Here is a 21530-nt window from a genome sequence, read left to right as displayed (position 1 = left end):
CCTCTTCCCCTGCTTCTAGGCTCCACTTCCCCTTCCCAAATTAATCACTTTCTTGACTTCTAGCCCCAGGGTTCCTTTCTGGACTTGAGGTATCTAGCATTACATGGTATGCGTTTCTTGGCATCTGGCTTGTTTTGCTCAGTATTCCTTTTGCCATAGTTTGTAGTTGGATTTTGAAGGCCTTTGTTTTTTCCGTCCCCTGAAACACTGAGTAAAGGTTGCAGCGATTAATGAAAAAAAGCGACAAAAGAAAAAACATTAGATGTGAAAGATTGTGGTTAGGTGATGGTTTCAAGTGTGAAAAAGCTTCTGCTCACATTTGGCTGATGTTTGCCTTGGGGATTTTTTCTCTCTCTCTCTCTTTTTTCCATAATTTAATTTACTTTTGTCTTCGTTGCTGCTCTGGATTTTCTCTAGTTGTGGCGATAGGGAAGGGGCAGTGAGCTACTCTCTAGTCGCGGTACATGGGCTTCTCATTGCAGTGGCTTCTCTTGTTGCAGAGCGCAGGCTGTGGGGCCTGCGGGCTTCAGTAGCTGCAGCGCACAAGGTCTAGAGTACAGGCTCAATAGTGATGCATCGGCTTTGTTGCTCCGAGGCATGTGGGATCTTCCTGTTTTAGGCAGATTCTTTACCACTGAGCCACCAGGGAAGCCCCTCCCCTGGTAAATTTCTAGTTTTGGGTGATTTTTCTCTTGTTATTATCTACCTTTTATTTATTTATTTAAATGAAAATGCAAAGGATGTGCAATACCCAAGGCAATCATTTTTTTTTTTTTTTTTTTTGGTCAGCATGTGGGATCTTAGTTCCCTGACCAGGGATCGAACACGTGCCCCCCGCAGGAGAAGTGCAGAGTCTTAACCCCTAAACCACCAGGGAAGTGCTCTACCTTTTAGCTTTACATAGGGAATCTCTTGTTAAGGTGGTCCTTCCTGGGTCTGGAAGGGCTGATGGTCATTCCTTTTGTGGCTTTTGAACGAGGCTGGATACTGGTCATTTCCTGATCATCTGTTTATCAGGAAGAAAATGAAAGACTGAGGGTGGAAATGAAGAGACTGGACGGGGGCGGGGATGTTCATGGAGTTGCTGATCTGGTGTCTTCTGGTTTTGCTTTAGGTAAAATGTCTGTTCCAGGATCCTACCAGGCGGCCGCTGGGCCCTCCGCGGTGCCGACTGCACCCCCATCCTATGAAGAGACGGTGGCTGTCAACAGTTACTACCCCACACCTCCAGCACCCACGCCTGGGCCGAACACGGGGCTCATGACGGGCCCGGATGGGAAGGGGATGAACCCACCTGCCTACTACACCCAGCCAGTGCCTGTCCCCAATGCCAATGCAAGTACGTACGTACAACTTGCTGACCCCCTTCCCTTCTACTGCAGAGGGCACAGGTTCGATCCCTGGTCGGGAAACTAAGATCCCACATGCCACTTGGTGCAGCTAGAAAATAATAGGAATCCACCTGCAATGCAGGAGACCCAGGTTTGATCCCTGGGTCGGGAAGATCCCCTGGAGAAGGGAATGGCAACCCACTCCAGTATTCTTGCCTGGAGAATTCCATGGACAGAGGAGCCTGGTGGGCTTCCATCCATGGGGTCATAGTCAGACATGAGTGACTACCACTTTCACTTTCAAATTGATAAAAATAATTTTTTTTTTAAAAGGAGAGCCACCAAAGCGACTCTGCCCGAGTCTAGGCAGTCAGTCCAGCTTTCCCTGTTCTGAAATTTCACATCTAGTCTTGGGTTCCATGTCAGGGAGGCTTTTGGCTTTTCCATAATATAAGGCATGGTTCATGAGCTTTCCCAAGTTGGACATCAGCTAGTCCTCTGGTGTTCATCACAGGGGGATGACCACCTATCCCAGAAAAATGTGGGAATGGGAGCTTGATTTGGGAGGCTCTCGCCCTTGCTGCTGAGGTTTGTCTGGAGAACCCTTGCCCCGAGGCTAGGGGTGGAGTAGGAGAGGGAGAGAATGCAGCCCATCGAGCAATGGGTAGGCTACAGCCCACCCCCAGCTCATCATGAGTGCAGGCCACTCCCGTGCCTTCCAGACTTTCTTCATGACCTTTCCCTTTGTTACTTCCTGCTGCTCAGATGCACTCAGGTATGTTGCTGATTCAGTGTAAGCAGCTCAGAGAGTGGGCCCAGGCATCAGCCTGCCTGGGTTCATCAGCCTCCTTGTGCCTCAGTTTTCCCCATCTGTAAAATGGGGCTCATCAAGTACCTACAACCGGGGACTGTTAAGGTTAAATAAAGCTCTATGAATAATCCTGGGATAAACATGAACTGTCATTTGGGGGCCTTCGCTGGTGGTCCAGTGGTTAAGACACTGTACTCCCAGTACAGGGGATTCAGGTTTGATTCCTGGTCAGGGAACTAAGATCTCACATGTTGTGTTGCCAAAAGATAAAAACAGTCATGCTGAAGTGACTTTGACTACTCCAAATGGAAGATAACAAGGCTTTAGACTATTTTATAGATCCCACTCTGATCAATAAGTAACTCATTCTTGCAGCCTCAAAAAACTTATTAAAATTTACCTTAGTGCTAAATTGTGCTTTAATACTGCTCCTCTGCCAACAAAGGTCCGTCTAGTCAAGGTTTTTCCAGTGGTGATGTATGGATGTGAAAGTTGGACTGTGAAGAAAGCTGAGCGCCGAAGAATTGATGCTTTTGAACTGTGGTGTTGGAGAAGACTCTTGAGAGTCCCTTGGACTGCAAGGAGAGCCAACCAGTCCATTCTAAAGGAGATCAGTCCTGGGTGTTCTTTGGAAGGACTGATGCTGAAGCTGAAACTCGAATACTTTGGCCACCTCATGCGAAGAGTTGACTCATTGGAAAAGACTCTGATGCTGGGAGGGATTAGGGGCAGGAGGAGAAGGGGACGACAGAGGATGAGGTGGCTGGATGGCATCACCGACTCGATGGACATGAGTTTGGGTGAACTCCAGGAGTTGGTGATGGACAAGGAGGCCTGGCGTGCTGTGATTCATGGGTTGGCAGAGAGTCAGACATGACTGAGCAACTGAACTGAACTGTTCCTCTGCCGGGGATGGTGTGTGTGCAGGAGCTTTCTATTAATAGGGCTTTCTAGGAGAAGTAAGTCTGGTTAGCTCTGGGTGGTAATGTCCCCTAACACAAAGATCACAGAAGTGGCATTTCAACAACATAAAAAAGAACAGAAGGAAGTTACTTTGACAGAACTATGAGCTTCAACAACTTGGCCAAAAATCAAAAGAAACACACTAAGCCCTGAGGGCTTCGTGATTTCCATCACCTCTGGTGCTCTTCTGTTGCTTGTGGATGTTGTCCACGTCATTTTCTCTTTTTAGCGTGACGTCACACATCCCTAGCGTGTATCAACATGGTCCTCCGACTTTAAAGAACTGGGTCAGTATTCCCTGGCTTGGTAAGTGCCAGCCTTATCTCTGGACGTTGGAGCTAGTTAAGGAGCCCGTGTGAAATGAAGGCTTGTGTACGGAGGATTCACTGTGTACCAGCATGGAATGAGGTTCTTTACCATCTTTGTCCCATTTAATCCCAGCGACGGCTCTTACTGCATTTTTTCAATAACAGCTTTATTGAGATAGAATTCCCATATCATAAAGTTCACTCTCTTAAAGTATACAGTTCAGTGGTTTTAGCATATTCACAGAGCTGTGCAACCGTCAGCACTCATTCCAGAACGTTTCCATCACCCCAGAAAGAAACCCCATTCCCGTTAGCAGTCACCCCCTCAACCCCCCTGCTCCTAACCCCTGGCAACCACTAATCTATGGATGAAGAAAATTGAGGCCAAAACCCATCACATCACTGTTTCTGAAATTACCGTGTGCAGACCACCTTCATAGAACCACTCAAAAGCTTAAAAATTGGTTTGGGGACCCTGCCCCAGACCTGCTGAATCAGACCATCTTGAGGGCCGGGCCCAGGAATCTGCATTCTGTTAGCTCCCCACTTGAGTCCAGAGATGGTCGAGTTTGAAGCCTGGTGGAACTGGGCCAAGTCTCCCCAGAAACAGTCCTCCCCACATCCCCCCTGCAATCTTGTGTGTGGAGGTTTCAAGAGCCCCTCAAATGAAAATTCTGGAAGTCTGCCACTGTTCTCTCTTGTCATCTTTCTCCTCCTAACCCAGTCCCCAATTTGTTTTGGTAAAATACACATAAAATTAATTGCCTGAAGCATTTCAGTGCACGGTTCAGTGGCATTAAGTATGTTCCTATTTTTGTGCAATCCCTACCACCTCACATCTCTGGAACTCTACATTTTACAAAACAAACTCTATACCTATTAAATGGTTGCTCTAATCCCTCTTATCCCCCAGCCCTGGCACCCACCATTACACCTTTTTTTTTTTAAATGTGGACCATTTAAAAAACCTTTATTGAATTCGTTACAATATTGCTTCTGTTTTATGTTTTGATTATTTGGCCTCAAGGCATGTGAGATCTTTGCTCCCCGACCAGGGATGGAACCTGCACCCCCTGCATTGAAGGCGAAGTCTTAACCACTGGACTGCCAGGGAAGTCCCCATTCTTTTTATCTCTGTGAATTCGGCTACTCTGGTTGGCTCCTATATGTGGACTCATACGTATTGGTCTTTTTGTGACTGGCTTATTTCACTTAGCCTAATGCCCTCAAGGTCCATCCACGTTGTAAAATGGGTCAGAACATCCTTCCTTTTTTAAGGCTGAGTAATATTCCACTGAATGAATGGACCACATTTTGTGCATCCAGTCATTCACGGATGGACGTTTGGGTCACTTCTACCTCCTGGTTCTTGAGAACAGTGCTGCCCTGAACACGGATGTGCAGGTATCTGTCGAGACCCTGCCCCTCTTGGTTCACACGTAACGGATGTCTCCCCCGAGACCCTGCCCCTCTTGGTTCGCACATAACGGAAGTCTCCCTCGTGTCCTGATTGGCCTGTGTGTTCTGTTCCCCTTATTAGTTGCCGTGCAGACCGTCTACGTGCAGCAGCCCATCTCCTTTTATGACCGCCCGGTCCAGATGTGTTGTCCTTCCTGCAACAAGATGATTGTGACGCAGCTGTCATACAATGCAGGCGCCCTCACCTGGCTCTCCTGTGGGAGCCTGTGCCTGCTGGGGTAAGTCTGGGGTCCACTCACACCCTGAGCGCTGCCGAATTCCTCTCCTCCAGGATTTCTTCTCCATTACGGGATGTGCCCTGTAGAATGTTGAGCTCGCCTCTCTGGTCTCTCCCCACTGGATGCCAGTAGCTCCCCTGCCCCCGTTGTTACAACCCAGAAATTGTGCACAGTTGGGGACTCCTGCCCTCGATCCTGTCAGGGCCTAGAGGCTGCTCACCTGTCATTTGTTCTCAGACCGCTCCCTGCGTGTCGCGACAGGCGAGGCAGCCGGGTGCATCTGTGCAGGACGATACCCTTGGGGATTTCTTTTTCTTCTAGAATTTCATGATCTAAGTAATAATGTTTGTTTGATTCGGAGAGAAGCTTTAAACAATGTGTACATTAAAATACTTTATAGTCGTCTCTTCAAAACTTCTTATCCTTTTATGACCCCCAGTAGCTTTCTGTTGCCTCCACAAGGGGAGTGTGTAAATATTTATGTCTGAACCGAGGGTATTATGTTGAAAGAGATAATACTTTCTGTCCTGGGAGAAATTTGAGGAGGCACCACGTAATTTTTTTTTTTCCCCCAAACAAAGGCAGGCAGCTTCCGTATTCCTGGTTGTGTGAGTCACTCGGCAAACCTCAGGCACTCCGTTCTCTTCCTTGAAGGAAGCGGGCTTTGCGTGTTTCTTTTCAGAAGCCTTGCTTGGCTGTTTCCTTATTTTCTGCTTGTGACCTAAAAAAGAGAAGGAGTGATAGTTCTCTTCCTAATTTCAAAGAGAGGCTCAAAGCCCCTAAGAGCTTAATTGACTTCCTTGAGGACTTGTATAGAGTGGGGAAGAAAGGATACTGAAAATGCGACATAGAGGTTCATCATCTTTTGGACGTTCCTGTTGAAACTGACTTTGTCTTTGAAATCAGGGAAGGACAAAATGGAAAAGTTTGTCCCATATTGGCCCCTGGCTTTCGAATGGAGGCAGCTTTTTGTGTCCCTTCCTCCTTTTTCTTCCTTATGTGCAGTAGCGTGTTCTCAGGTCCTGCTTCTCACTGCTGTGTGGCTGTGGGCAGGTGACTTCACCTCCCTGTGCTCCAGTTTCCTCATCTGTAAACTGGGAGTGCTAATGCCTCCCTTGGGGGTGGCGGGGTTTGTTGAGGATAAACTTGGTGAGTGTGTGTGCATTGACCCTTGGAGCCAGAGGTTAGGCTTATCTCTGCCCTTATGTGAACCCAGGTAAGCTTAGGCAATAGGAAATTCCATTCATGAGATTGTTTCCTCATCAGGTTACTTCCGGATCCTGCTTTATATAAACCAGTGGCTTCCTGTAAAATACTGATTTTTTTTTTTTTTTTTTTTAAACTGTGTTTTTGGCCAACTTTGGGTATAAGGCTGTGGGGTGTCTTCTGACACCAGCCAATGCTCCAGCACCAGGTGGGTGTCCAGTGATTCCATTCAATTCAGACACTAATGACCTGGAGTTCAGTACAGACCCCCACAGCTTAAAGGCTCACTCCCACAGCTGGCCCCCGACTTCAGATGCCAGTCAAAAGTCCTGGATCCCCGGTCCTTCAGACCAGTCAGGGATCCTGCTAGTTGCTCTTCAGGTCTGATAATACGCTAGAATGGCTCACAGAACTCAGAATGGCACTAGTCTGACTTGCATTTACCGGTTTATTATACAGGAGACAAACGGACAGCCAGATGAGGGGGTAACAGGGCGAGGTCCAGATGGGTCCTGAGAGCTTCTGTCCCTGTGGAGCTGGGATGTAGCCACCTTCTGGGACATAAATGTGTCCACCAACCCAGAAGCTCTCCAAATACAGTTGTTCAAGAGCTTTTATAACCTAGTCCTCAGCCCCTCACCCCTCAACCCCTATTCCACCCCAGAGGTCTGTGGTCGGGGCTGAGAGTTGTAAGCCTCTAGTGACTTAGTCTTTCTGGTGACCAGCCCGTCCTGAGCCTGTCTAGAGACCCACCCCAGACACCCTCCGTAGCATACACTCAGGTGTGATGGAGAGCGATTGCTTATGAATATGAAGATGCAGCTCCATCACTCAGGAAATTCCAACAGTCTTGGAGCTCTGTGCCAAGAACCAGAGACAAAGACGGAATATCTTTCTTCTTACACCTCAGGCTGTAGGAAGGTCCTTCCTGCTGAGAGGTCCTTCCTATGTGTGCCGATGATGGCTTATGTAGGTTAAAGGACATAATTTGTGGGACTTCATTTGGTTGCTGCTGTGAGAAGCAGCTTCTCTGTATGGAAAAACGATCAGTTTTCCAAGACAGAAGTCAGCAAACTACAGTCCAGGGGCCAAATCCAGCCCCTTGTAAGTTTTATTGGAACATGTCACGCCCTTTATGAACAGATTGTGGCCGCTTTCACGCTTCAGTGACAGAATAAGACCCGTGTAGCCTGAAACACATTCTCCCTGCCCCTTTGTAAGAGAAGTCTGCCGATTGCAATCTAAGACTTTGAAAGATGCCCCAATGACCGAAGAGTTGATAATACGCCCAGGACAGTCTGTCTGTTGTGACAGCCTTGGCGAGAGTTGGAGCTGCCATAACAAATTACCATAAACCTGATGGCTCCAAACAAAAGGAATTGTTTTCTCTCACCATTCTGGAAGGTTCCCAGGTGGCACTAGTGGTAAAGAACCCACCTGCCAATGCCAGAGATGTAAGAGACATGGGTTCAGTCCCTGGATTGGGAAGATCCCCTAGAGGAGGGCGTGCAACCTGCTCCAGTATTCTTGCCTGGAGAATCCCATGGACAGAGGAGCCTCGTAGGCTACAGTCCTTAGGGTCTCATACAGTGGGGCCCGACTGAAGGGACTTAGCGTTCTGGAAGCCAGAAGTCCAAAATCAAGATACCACGCTCCTTCGGAAGGCTCTAAGGGCAGAATCTATCCTTGCCTCTTCCAGCTTCTGGAAGTCCAGGTGTTCTGGGCCGTGGCTATATCTCTCTCTTGTCTCTGCCTCTGTCTTTCCATGGGCTTTGTCTCTCTCTCTGTATTTCTTTCTTCTTTTGAATATTTAGTATGATAGAGTTTTCTTACTAATTAGTTAATTTTATTTCTGGCTGCATGGGGTCTTTGTTGCTGCACACAGGCTTTCCCTAGTTGTGGTGAGCGAAGGCTGCTACTTCTCATGGTGGTGGCTTCTCTTTGCGGAGCACTGGCTCTAGGCGCTTGGGCTTAGTCGCCCCACGGCATATGGAATCTTCGCCTGACCAGGGTTGGAACCCGTGTCCCCTGCATTGGTAGGCAGATTCTTATCCACTGCACCACCAGGGAAGTCTCACCTCTCTGTATTTCTGTGTGTCTTCTTCTCTTATCAGGACCCCAGTCTTTGAGTTTAAGGAGCCCACCCGACATGATTAAGGAAGATCCTATCTTGAGATCCTTAATTACATCTGCAAATACCCATTTTTCCAAATAAGACCACATTCATATGTTCCAGGGGTTAGGACTCTGACATATCTTCCCAGGCGGTTCAGTGGTAAGGAATCCCCCTGCCAATGCAAGGGACCCAGGAGACACGGGTTTGATCCCTGAGTTAGGAAGATCCCCTGGAGAAGGGCATGGCAACCCGCTCCAATACTCTTGTCTGGACAATCCCATGGCCAGAGAAGCCTGGTGGGCTACAGTCCGTGGGGTCGCGGAGCCCGACACAGCTTGAGCACGCACGCACGTGCTGTTTGACGGCTGCCGTCCAGATCACAGTAACACGCCGTGTGTATCCCCTCTTTTGTTCCAGGTGCATCGCAGGCTGCTGCTTCATCCCTTTCTGTGTGGACGCCCTGCAGGACGTGGACCACCACTGTCCCAACTGCAAAGCTCTCCTGGGCACCTACAAGCGTTTGTAGGACTCAGCCAGGCCTGAAGGGAGCCGTGTGCTGCAGGAAGGCCTCTCCGACTCTTCACCCAGCCCCTGCTCCTGGTGAAGGCTCTACCTTGGTGGTCTCGTGTCTCCAGGGGCTCCACCTTCGTGTCTTCTTTTGGGGGGAAAATATCGCAAAAATCACACACCTCCAAACCCCAGAAATGACTGCTCGGAGTCGTGCACAGACATGCAAAGACATTCTCCTTGAGTGCTGGGTCCAGGGTTTTCTGTCTCCCTCCTCCCCCTGACCGTGACCCCAAGTCATTCCATCTTACTGTGATCGTTGTCCCGTCTGAGTATCTTCTGGTGATTTGCCACTGGCTGGCTTCTATTCTTGCCTCAGTGGGCCTTTCTCTCAGTGGTCTCCAAATCAGAAGCCCCAGACTGCCTTACTTTGAAACTGTTCTGGCCCCAGTACGGCTGAACCAACCTTTAGTGCCTACCACCATAGCCATCTGTTTCCACTTCTGATGACAAAAACCTTATAGACTAAGGGCTTGGCTCTCAGATTCTGTAGCTGCAGGCTTTTAAATAGCACATGAGTTCACTTTAATTTCTTAATTTGTCTCTAAGTACAAGCAGGGGTTATTCACACCCACATAGCCATGAGGTCATAAACGCAGGCTAGAAATAGAAGGCTGGATCTTATCACTGATCTGCCTTCTTGGGACCAGATCCTCAGCCACTTTCTATGAAGGGCTTTTTTCTGGTAGAGTGATTGTTTTTTATATTAACACTTTTTGTGACCTTCTTTTGGTCTTAAACACCTTTGAGCATAATTTTGAAAGAAGGGACTTACAGAACCATTATCCATAACCATATGACTGGTATCATCTTCCTATTTGCCAGTGCACACTCACTTATTTTTTTTTTTTTGCCTTAACAGGAAATGTAATGGATAATTTCATCCACTGCCTTTTCTTGGGTTTAGTGTGTTTCCTAGAAACCTCTATAATGGAACTCATTAAAGTTGGGCCCTTTGGGGGTTCCTAATGGATGTTTGGAAAGACAAAGCACGTTTGAGCACGTCTGGGTACCATGGTGCTGAAAAGCGTGGGGACCCGACTGTTTCAAAGGCCTCTGAAGTCTGGATTTTATTTTTCAGAAATACAGTTTGTTTGTATAACATCGGAAGACATGATTCCTAGGACTGAAGCAGCAAGCTAGAGTTCTCAGTTCGCTGCTGTGTCATCTTTGAAATCAAGACAAAGCCGGGCTGGACTTTCAAGAGTCCCTGTTTTGATAATGAATAGGCACAAGGAATGCATGTGAATAATACTGTGTAGAAATCAAAGCCTAGACATTGATCAAAAATCTGTATATTGGGTGAAAACTATAGTCATAACCCATTGATTCAGCTTATTCATTTAACGTTTTGAAACTTCCAGTAATTATTTTTGCAATGACTATAGATATACTTCATAGTACTTTGTTCTCTGCTTTTCAAAAATAAAGTCTTTGGTTCACTCCGTGAACTATTTATCAATTCTTGCCATGTGAAGAAAGGTCTTATGTTGTGTTTCCAGCTGTTGTTACAAAGAGCCTTTATTTGTTCCATAACAGTACAAAGTCCTTCATGATAGAAAACTTCAGACTGGCTGAATATCCTGTGATGTCAACATGAGCGATGGTGAGTTGGGTGGATGGCTAGTGAGTCAGATTTGAACATGAGGCCGTTGGAACCCAGTAAACATCATTAGTGGCAGCAAGCCGTAGCTTTCAAGTTTTAATAAGATGCACAGAAGGAAGCTGTTCTCATTCATGCTCCGAACAAAACATGCTTTGTTAATTGATCGGGGTAGATGTGAGATGCTAGAAGGAGGGCATTGTAACTCGCCAGGACTATGAATGTCATCCCCTCTTTTCCTACCTGGTGATAAAACTTCATTTTGGAAGGTGACGGTAAATTGTGTCATTGCCGTACGACTTTTATCAATTTAAACCCTAACTTCTGGTTTTGAAAAATTGCCACTCACCCCAATCATGAGCGTGTATTTTTCTTTCTCTTGACAAAATTGAAGGCCATGCATATTTAGCAGTTTTGCTCAGATGGTGGCATATAAATTGTCTCAAACTGTTATCCATTACATATGCAGAGTCTTCAAAATCTTCAAAACAACAGCCCTATTTCAAGGACTGTAACATATATAGTCTGCAGAACTTGAAAAATAACATCGGATGCCTGGCACTTGGCGTGTTCAGTAGACATTTCATTTTATCGTTCTAAGTACAGGCTTATCTGTATATTTTTAACAAATTAAAAGACTATTTTGTGCTGCCCTGTTTGTTGGGGACTTGGGAATCTGTTGGAAGCACTGCATCACATTCAATTATTGCAAGAGCTTTATTTTATATCTACTTGGACCTCAAAGAAGAATTTGTATGAATTTCAAACCCTGAATGGCTGTATATCTTGTTTGTATACCTTGAGTCCATCTAGGCCTTGTACATGCAAGTTTGGGTTTGTGTCCTATTAACAAAAAGAAATCAGTTTATTGCATCTGTTTTAGCCAGCTTAGAGCACGTGACTCATTCCTGGCCGACCGCAGCATTACCCATGAAAATGTTTTCTCTGGGACAACTGGCTCCGCAGTTGCTACCGAGAACACTTCTATGGGGCCCTGAACTATTTATAAAATGTGGCTTCATACACTCACACACAAACTTGGCTTCGGTTTTCTCCCCAGCGACAGCCTTCCGTGTTTGGGATATTAAAGTCCTGCTTTGACTTTCTGGGCTCCAAGATCTCTGTGTAGGAGTAAGTGTAGACGTTGGAATTTTACTTACAAAATTCTGATTTGCATTTTGGATCCTATTAAAGTTATCTCCTGTATTTATGACTCAGATGTTTACAATGAGTCGTCTGTTTTTCATGGGCGCACGAGTGAATTGAAAGTAGATCCAGCAAGGGCGATGAAAGAGAGAAACCCGGAGGTTTCTTTCTTTTTTTTCTTAAGTCTGAAGAATGTTAAAGAAACAAGAATCTGAGGCTTGGAAAGACTGGGAAAAAAAAAAGAAAGAAAAAAGTTCATGGCCAAGTGTACAGTTGAGTGCATTTAACTGTTTTGTGACTGTTCTCTGCAGTTTGAGGAAAAGTGTTCACACATATAAATACCTTTTTTTAAATTTTTTTACTCTTTCAGGTTATTTTTTTAGAGCAGTTTTAGGTTCGAGCAAAATTGAGCTGAAGATACAGAGATTTCTCATGTACTCCCTGCCCCATGCATAGCCTCCCCCATTCTCAACATCCCCCACATTTGTTACAACTGATGAACCTGCACTGATACGTGATCGTCATCCGGCATCGGTCGCGGGCATCGGGGTCAGTCTCGCTGTTGTACGTTCTCTGTGTTTGGACAAGTGTAGGATGACCTGTATCCACCATCTCAGGATCATACAGAGTGATTTTACTCCCTAAAAACTTTCCTGTTCCTGCCCGCCTCCCCCAGCCCCCAGCCACTGTTCTTACGGCTCTATAGCTTTGCCTCTCCCAGATTGTCGTAGAGCTGGAAACATACACACGGGAATCAGCCTTCTCAGAGCGGCCTTTTTCACTTAAGAATATGCATTTCAGGTTTTCTACGTCTTTCCATAGCTTGGCAGCTCATTTCTTTATTATTCAGATAATATCTCTTCATTTGTTGTTGTTCGTTTGGTTGGATTTGGGGGCCGTGCCTCACAGCCTGCAGGGTCCTAGTTCCCCAGTTGGATGGAACCCTCGCTCCTGGCAATGGAAGCATGGAATCTTAACCGCTGGGTCATTTACCCAGGGAAGTCCCAGCACTTACGCTATTCTTACTGCCCTGTCTCAATGATCTCCTCGTACCTGGCCTCTCAAGTGGGCAAACTCAGTGTAGCCCGTGTGTGCCGTGTCGGTGTCTTCAGAGAACACAGGATTGTACACCCTGTGTTTATATAGCTGTGTATGTGTGAGAATACTACTGGGTTTAGGTTTATCTGCTTGTTGCTCAAGAAGAACCCGACTCCCCGCTGTTGATCGGGGCAAGAGCTTTGAAAGGGGAGTTTCAGGGAGGCACAGGTGGGGGCGGAGCTATATGCAGAACAGTAGTCCATTCCCACAATCGCCTTGAAGCTGGTGGTGCCGTGGCCTGAGGAACATCATCTTGATTGCTTTAGGTACAAAATTCCAGGGTCAGTTTGCCAGTGTTTGCTTGAGGCCAGTTCTCAGAATTTTGTAATTTGGAGCAGCTTATGTCATCGCTGCTGTCTGGTCATCCTGCAGTTAACTTCTTTCACCCCGTGGGGGTTTTAGGGTCTGCAAAACACCTCAAAGGGTATGGCTCAGAATATTACCGATATCCCTTGAGAAACTAAAGGCCCTTGACTTGTTTAAGGGCTTCATTACTGCTATTTTGTCTTGCTCGACTCTTCTTGTGTGTCTGCGTTTTCTCACTTCTCTGATTAAATGTATTCCTTGGCTAAAGTTTCTCTACAGACAAGAGGCAGGCAGAGGACATGGAGTGGTCTGTCCTGGGGAGATGCTCTGTTACAGGGGGGGAGTCACAGTGCAAAGTGAGTGCCAAGGGCAACACCTGGGAACCTCTAGTCTAGCACATCTGTGGTTTTCATGTATCATTTTTTAAAAACTGTTTTGTATTGGTGGTAGAGCCAATTAACAATGTTGTGATAGTTTCAGGTGAACAGCAGAGGGGCTCAGCCGTACGTATCCATGTATCATCAATTGACTTCTGCTGTATCCAAGGAATTGTACAGCTTGGATGCCAGATACCCCTGCCTGGAAAGCGTGAGCCTCGACCCAGCACTGCCCTGCCTGCCAACACTTCCCTGGCTTTTTGTTGCTGTTGTTTCAAATTTATGTTTAATGGGAGGATAATTGCTTTACAGTGTTGTGTTGGTTGCTGTTGCCAGTAACTTGAATCAGCTATAAGTATACATGTATCCCCTCCCTCTTGAACCTCTCTCCCAACAGCACGTCCCACCCCTCTAGGACGTCACAGAGCACCGAGCTGAGACCCCTGAGCTATACAGTTGCTTCCTGATAGCTGTCTATTTCACACGTGATGGTGTACATGTGTCCATGTTGCTCTCTCAGTTCGTCTCACCTGCTCCTTCCCCCTCTGTGTCTCTTCTCTGTCTGTGTCTCTGTTCATGCCCTGCAAATAGGTTCTTCGGTACCATTTTCCAGTGGCTTCTTTATTGTTTCCTTTAGGCTAAAATTCATGTAACATTTTAAAAAAATTTTACATTGGAGAATAGTTGCTTTACAGTTCTTGTGTTACAATAGTTGTGTACAACACAATATAGTTGTGTATATTGTGTACAACAATCGTTGTGTTAGCTTCCAGCATACACCAAAATGATTCAGTTATGCATATATCTGATCTGAAAAAGAATTAGAGCCTTTTCCCATATAGGCTTTTACAGAGTATTGAGTAGAGCTTCCTATACTATACAGTGGGTTTCTTGATGATCTGTTTTATGTATAGTAGTGTGTATATGTTAATCAAAACCTCCAGTCATGTAACATTAAAGTGTATAATTCAGTGACGCCTGGTGCATGCACAGTGTTGGGCAACTCACCACCTTTATATCGAGTTCCAAAGCATTTCTATCAGCCCAACAGAAAACTCCATACCCATTAAGCAGTATCTCGTCACTCCTCCTGCCCCAGCACTGGGCAACCACCCATTTGCTTCTGTTTCTCTGGAATTACCTATTCTGGATACTTCATATAGACATAATCACACTTCATGACCATGCACATCTGGTTTCTTTAACAGGTGTCACGTTTTCAAAGTTCATCCACACTGTAGCATGTACTCAGGGCTTCGTGCCTTCCAGTGGCTGAATAGTATTCCATCGTAGGGGTATGCTGCGTTTTGTTTGTCTCTTTATCACATTTTGGTGATTGTGAATAAGCCCGCTGGGAACATTTATTGGCAGTTTTCTGTGTGGGTATATGTTTTCAGTTCTCTTTGGGTTGGAATTGCTGGGTCATATGGTAGTTCAGTTTAACTTCTTGAGCAACTGCCTGAGAGCTTCTTTTTTTTTAAGTTTTTTTTTTTTTTTTTTAATATTTATTTATTTATTTGGCTGCCTCCGAGTCTTAGTCGCAGCACTCAGGATCTTTGCTTGTGGCGTGTGAACTCTTAGTTGCAGCATATGGGATCTAGTTCCCTGACCAGGGATTGAACCCAGGTCTCCTGCATTGGGAGCACAAAGTCTTAGCCATTGGCCCACTGGGGAATTCCCCCAATGGCTTCGTAAAGCCGCTTCTGGCTTAGACTACCATTTGGAACTGCTCTGGCCTGGAGAACTGTGCTCTGTCCTGCAGCGTGAACTGTTTGGAGCAGCCAGGTAGCGACAGAGCTGGACTTGGAGCAAGAAGACCTGCGCCCTGGGCTGGCCTGCCCCGGATCCTCAGCCGACCTGAACCCCACTCGGTCCTCTGGCACTCGTGATCTCGGGTGGCCTCAGCTTGCAGCGAGGCTTGGCTTCCCAGCCAGAGACAGGCCAGGTTGCTGTGGTGAAAGCACCTGGTTGGTGGTCAGCGACAAGGGCCCTGGCCCTTTGGCTCCTGCAGAAAAGACGGGAAGTAGTGAGCAAAGTAAAGTATTTATTAAGAGGGGAGAAACAAGTGCAGTACATGTAGATGGCACACGAGCGGACTTGGGGGGAGAGAGTCGTGCCCTCGTGGCAGCTTGAATCACTTTTATGGGGTATTTCTTCCGGGTTTCCTTTGGTTAATCATTTTGGTTTGCCTGGCTCACTTCCCATATTTTCTATATCTCAGGATCCTCCCATGTGTGCGCACACATCTCTTAGCCAAGATGGATCCGACCAAAAAGGCCTCTGGGTGGAACGTCCCTTGACACAACTCCCCTTTGGTCTCCAAGGAGCCTTTCTGTGTGTGTGTGGTTGGGAAGGTCTCCTGACTTCAGGAAAGAGACTTACGTGATCTGGACAGGGCCTGGCCTTCTCCCGTAATTGTCCAGCTAGTCTCATCTTGGAGTTTCGGACCACGGCGGGTGAATCTCCCACCACTTTACCCTGGGGGGACCCATCTACCGCCTGCCTCACTCCCACTGAGCCTGAAAGAGGAGGAGGGGTGGATGGTGCATCTCGGCTCCTCTGTGTGGCCTCTGAGAGGTTCAGCTGTTGGTCCTTTGTTTACCCGTATGCCCAGCACGGGAAATAGTAAAGGGCGGGGTGGGAGCACTGACCTCTGCCTCATGGAACTGATGGTAGAGGGGGAGAGAGAGACATCAAATAAGAAAACCTAACACTTCCAACCTGTTACAAACCAGGAGGGAAAAGTGGAGGAAAATAGCCGACTGTAGTGATTTTACTCGTGGGGGAAGGGCACCTCATCCTCGCAAATTATCCAGTCATTCTGATGTTTCCTTCTGCCCAGGGGGCAGCCTTTATGTTTCAATGCCAGAGGAGTCTGAAAGCTGTGTTAGGAAAGTTCATTTCTGTTCTGTGTCTTTGCGTGATTTCATTTGTTCTGTCTCCCTCTCTGGGTAGAATCACTGGATGCCTTCCATTTTCTTTGGAAGAATGAAACCTAACCATTTTCTCTAGCTCCTGTCTCCAGATTTCCCCTTGATACCAGGAAGGGCAAGGCTGGCTTCGAGTAAGTGGGTGGATTCTGGCCAAGTGTGGTCAGTAGAAAATGTCCCATTGGCCCAGAGGGCCACAGGGTTCTCCCAGGCGCCTGCCCACGGTCCCCTCGAACCCGAGTATCCTCAATAAGAGTCTGGTGGAGAAAAGGGAAAGTGAGAAACACTTGACAATCAGTTCTAGGGTTTCCCTGGCGGCTCAGATGTTTAAGAATCCACCTGCATTCAGGAGACGGGTTTGATTGCTGGATTAAGATCCCCTGGAGAAGGGAATGGTTACCCACTCCAATATCCTTGCCTGTAGAATCCCATGGACAGAGGAGCCTGGCGGGCTACAGGCCATAGGGTTGCAAAGAGTCGGACACGAGTGAGTGACTTAACACTTTCACTACTTTTTTGCTTTCAGTGGGGATGTTTCTTTTGCTTGGTTCTGGGCATGGGAGGGGTGGGAGCTGTCCCAGCAGAGAGAGCCGGGGAGGCAAGAACCCTAACAACTCTTTAAGGTTATTTTCTAAGCCATAATCTGCATTTCTTGTTCATGTCTAAAATTAAAGTGGGAGGAAAATAAAAACCCTATCATAAGCCTGATGGAGGGGTGGTGGGTTGAGGTCTCCCCTTTCTGCACATGCTTGAACTTGAAACCCTTACACAGCAGGGAGCTCCCAGCAGCCGGGGGTGGGTGTCGGGGAGGGGTGTTGGGGGTGGGATAGGGGTGGGGACTCTGAACTCATCGGTTTCATCAGTGGAATCTGATCACTGCTGCCTGCAATGATGTGATTTAGAGACACTTTCCCTAGTTTCACTGAGGGCCTTTTTTTTTTTTTTTTAAAGGAAGTACAGTGAATTCGGGCTTCCCAGTGGTGCTAGTGATAAAGAATCTGCTTGCCAATGCAGGAGACCTAAGAGATGTGCGTTCAATCCCTGGGTCCAGGAGATCCCCTGGAGTAGGAAATGGTACCCTACTCCAGTACTCTTGCCTGGAAAATCCCCTGGACAGAAGAGCCTGGTGGGGTACAGTCCGTGGGGTTGCAAAGAGTCAGACACAACTGACTGAATGCACACACACAGTCACTTAGAGTTAGTTTCAGTTGTATAACCGTGATTCAATAAATTGCATTATTATAAAATGTGGGCTATATTCCTGTGCTGTCCAGCATATCCTTGTAGCTTATTTGTTTTATATTTAGTAGTTGGTGCCTCTTAATCCCCCACCCCATCTTGTCCCTCCCCACTTCCTTCTCCGAACTACTAACCATTGGTTTGTTCTCTGTGTCTGTGAGTGTTTCCATTTTGTTATATTCTTTTATTTACTTTATAGATTCCACACATAAGCTGTGGTTGTATTGGTTTACTTTTTCCTGCTTTGTGGTTTTTCTAACTAGGTATTTTCTTCCTCCTTTCATCTTCTTCCTGCTGTCTGTCCTAAAGTCGTAGATGAGCTCTGGGTGTGTGTGTGTGTGTGTGTGTGTGTGTGTGTGTGTGTGGTCTCTGTGAGGGTGCATGGGGGTCTGGACTTGTGTGCGTATGTGTGTGTGTCTGTGTTTGTGTGTGTATGTGTGTGTCTGGGCTTCATCAGTGTGTGTGTGTATGTGTGTGTCTGGGCTTCATCAGTGTGTGTGTGTGTATGTGTGTGTCTGGGCTTCAGTGTGTGTGTGTGTGTGTGTGTGTGTGGTCTCTGTGAGGGTGCCTGGGGGTCTGGACTTGTGTGTGTATGTGTGTGCGTCTGTGTTTGTGTGTGTGTGTGTGTGTGTGGTCTCTGTGAGGGTGCCTGGGGGTCTGGACGTGGGTGTGTATGTGTGTGTTGGTGGATGTTTGGGGAGGGGTAGTTCTAGGTATCTGTGATGTGTGTTTCTCTGTAGTCACCGTGAGTGGTTCTGTGTATGTGTGTGTGTATGTGTGTGTCTGGGCTTCGTCAGTGTGTGTGTGTGTGTGTGTGTGTGTCTGGGCTTCATCGGTGTGTGTGTGTGTGTATATGTGTGTCTGGGCTTCGTCAGTGTGTGTGCGTGTGTGTGTGTATGTGTGTGTCTGGGCTTCATCAGTGTGTGTGTGTGTGTGTGTGTAGTCTCTGTGAGGGGGTCTGGGGGTCTGGACTTGTGTGTGTATGTGTGTGTCTGGGCTTCGTCAGTGTGCATGTGTGTGTATGTGTGTATCTGGGCTTCATCAGTGTGTGTGTGTGTGTGTATGTGTGTGTCTGGGCTTCAGTGTGTGTGTGTGTGTGTGTGTGTGTGTGTGTGTGTGTGTGTGTAGTCTCTGTAAGGTGCATGGGGTCTGGACGTGTGTGTGTGTGGGTGTGTTGGTGGATGTTTGGGGAGGGGTAGTTCTAGGTGTCTGTGATGTGTGTTTCTCTGTAGTCACCGTGAGTGGTTCTGTGTGTGTGTGTGTGTGCGCGCGTGCGTGCGTGCGTGCGTGCACACTTGCAGGGAGAGAGAAGTGACAGAGCTACTCAGAGCTGCATTCCCTCCGGGTTTCCCTTCAGTCCCCGAGCTTGCGAGGCCTCCAAGGACTTCAAGCCAACCTACCCAGCAGGGAATGGCTGTCACCTTGCTGATCTCAGGGACTGAGAAGGTGAGAACAGTGGTTTTTCCACTTCCTACATGTAAACCACTTGCAGTACGGCGTGGGCGTGAGCGTGCCTGGCCTCCCTGACCTCGTCAGTCACTCCCCATGGTAGACAGGTGACTCTGCTTGAGAAAGACTTCTGAACCCTCCACTGCAGGACCAGGCCTGCCCATCGCACTCAGCCTGGGCTGCGGGAGCCTTTACAAACCTGTGCGGTCTGGCCACACTCCAGACCAACTGGATCGGAACCTTCCAGGGTGGGGCCGACTTCCCTACTGGGCACCTGGGGCATTTGATATTGTTAGGGGCTCGGGGAAATGTACGATTTTTAAAATATTTTTAAATTGTATTTATTTATTTTTGGCCAGGCTGGGGGTTTGTTGCTGTGTGGGCTTTGCTCTAGCTGCCGAGAGCGGGGAGGGGCTGCTTGTTGCAGTGGCCTCTCTTGTCAGGAGCACAGGCTCTGGGGTGTGCGGACGTCAGTGGTTGCAGCTCACGGGCAGTACTGCAGACCCCGGGATCTGGAGCGCAGGCTCAGTAGTTGTGGTACACGAGCTTCGTTGCTCGTTAGCATTTGGGATCTTCCTGGACCAGAAATCAGACCTGTATCTCCTGAATTGGCAGGTGGATTCTTTAGCCACCAGGGAAGCCCTAAAATTTTTTAATAGGAGGGAAAAGCCTGAATAAAATAATAATGAACATATAATAATGACTCTAACCTGGACTATATTGCTCTTCCTATCAATGCAGCCTTAAAATATACCTTTCAATATAGGAATAGTTTTAAGGACAGAGGGGCCCAGGTCAAAGGCCCTGGTCTACTGTTTATGGGATAGAATCAATCTTGCCTCCCTTCTTTCAGTAAAGGTTTACTGAGTATGTAATGTGCAGGGAGGTCTTCCCAGGTGGTTCAGTGGTAAATAATTAGCCTGCCAATGAAGGAGATTCGGCTTGGATCCTTAGTTCGGGAAGAGAAGGAAATGGCAACCCACTCCAGTATTCTTGCCTGGGAAATCCAACGGACAGAGGAGCCTGATGGGCTATGGTCCTCAGAGTCAAACACGACTTAGCCACTGAATAATGGCAACGATGTGCGAGGAGACAGCCTCCTGGGTCTTGGGGAGTTTAAGTAAGAACTTCATCATTTGGACTTCCCTGGGGGCTCAGATGGTAAAGCATCTGCCTACAATGTGGGAGACCTGGGTTCAATCCCTGGGTTGGGAAGATCTCCTGGAGAAGGAAATGGCAACCTACTCCAGTATTCTTGCCAGAGGAGCCTGGTAGGGCTACAGTCCGTGGGGTCGCAAAGAGTTGGACACGACTGAGTGACTTCACTTTCCTTTCATCATTTTAGGATTGTTTTGCATGTTATGATAAAGTTATCTTGTGTAGAACACTTCTATAGCCTTCGCCAAGACAAGAACTCTTCCAGATGGAAAAGAAAAACATCTTCACCAGTTTACAGATAAAATAATAACAGACACAGAATAAGCTGCTGAGCAACCCACAGCTCAGTGAGGACTTCTGATACTATTAATAATATATACCTTGGTCTTTTTAAATATAGATTTCTGGGGCTTTTGCTCAGAGATTTGGATTCAGAAGGCCTGGGAAGGGCCCCAGGAATATGTATTTTTATATAAAAGCACCCAGCTGGTTCCTAAGGGTAGGTGAGTTTAAGAAATGCTGCTCCATGTGGCCTGGGGCCAGATCAGCCGAGAGGAGGAACTGAAGTCAGCCCAACGGAGGGGCCCACTCGGCACTATTGACGTCTGGGTCCAGATCTTGGGTGGGGGCTGTCCTGTGCCTTGTTGGATGTTGAGGAGCATTCCTGACCCCTACTCACCAGATACCAGAAGCACATGCCCCAGTCGTGACAACCAAAAACTCTCCAGATGTTGCTCAGTGTTCCCACGGGGACAGAATCACCCCACCGAGAGCCCCCTGGGCTAAGTACATGGGCTGAATCCGACGTTTCCTGGGTTTGGGAGGTGGGGTGTCCTTCACTGCCCACGTGAGTGCTCAGTTGCTCAGTCGCGTCTGACTCTCTGTGACCTCTTGGGCTGTAGCCCACCAGGCTCTGTCCATGGGATTTTTCAGGCAAGAATACTGGAGTGGGTTGCACCTGTCTTTAAAACATAAAATATGCCCATTTCCAAGACTCCCCTGATGTCCAGTGGCTAAGACTCCACACTCCTAATGCAGGGGGCTGGGGTTTGATCCCTGGTCAGGGAACTAGATCCCACATGCCACGACTAAGAGTGTTCATGCCACAACAGAAAAGATCCCACGTGCCACAACCAAGATTGGTGCAGCCAAAGAAATAATCAAATTTAAAAAATTTTAAAAAACATTTCCATCAAAAGGAACGGAGCACAGACTCCTGCTACCA

The 21530-nt window shown here is 47.3% G+C and overlaps 1 protein-coding gene across 4 annotated transcripts in view; it reads left to right on the top strand.

The window, feature by feature from the left end:
* Positions 1-11815, top strand: part of LITAF (lipopolysaccharide induced TNF factor) — a 37727-nt gene extending 25912 nt beyond the window's left edge. For all 4 annotated transcript variants that reach the window (XM_019987961.2, XM_019987962.2, XM_019987963.2 and 1 more), the window contains exons 2-4: positions 1115-1339; positions 4954-5110; positions 8850-11815. In XM_019987961.2, coding sequence (XP_019843520.1) covers positions 1120-1339; positions 4954-5110; positions 8850-8958 — 486 coding nt within the window. In that variant the 5' untranslated portion in view covers positions 1115-1119 and the 3' untranslated portion in view covers positions 8959-11815. The remainder of the gene's footprint in view (positions 1-1114; positions 1340-4953; positions 5111-8849) is intronic.
* The last annotated feature ends 9715 nt before the right edge of the window (positions 11816-21530 follow it).

The sequence above is a fragment of the Bos indicus genome, chromosome 25, assembly GCF_029378745.1.
Source record: "Bos indicus isolate NIAB-ARS_2022 breed Sahiwal x Tharparkar chromosome 25, NIAB-ARS_B.indTharparkar_mat_pri_1.0, whole genome shotgun sequence".
Taxonomy (NCBI): domain Eukaryota; kingdom Metazoa; phylum Chordata; class Mammalia; order Artiodactyla; family Bovidae; genus Bos; species Bos indicus.
Note: the sequence above shows the minus strand (reverse complement) of the source record. Positions and strands in the feature narration are given on the sequence as shown.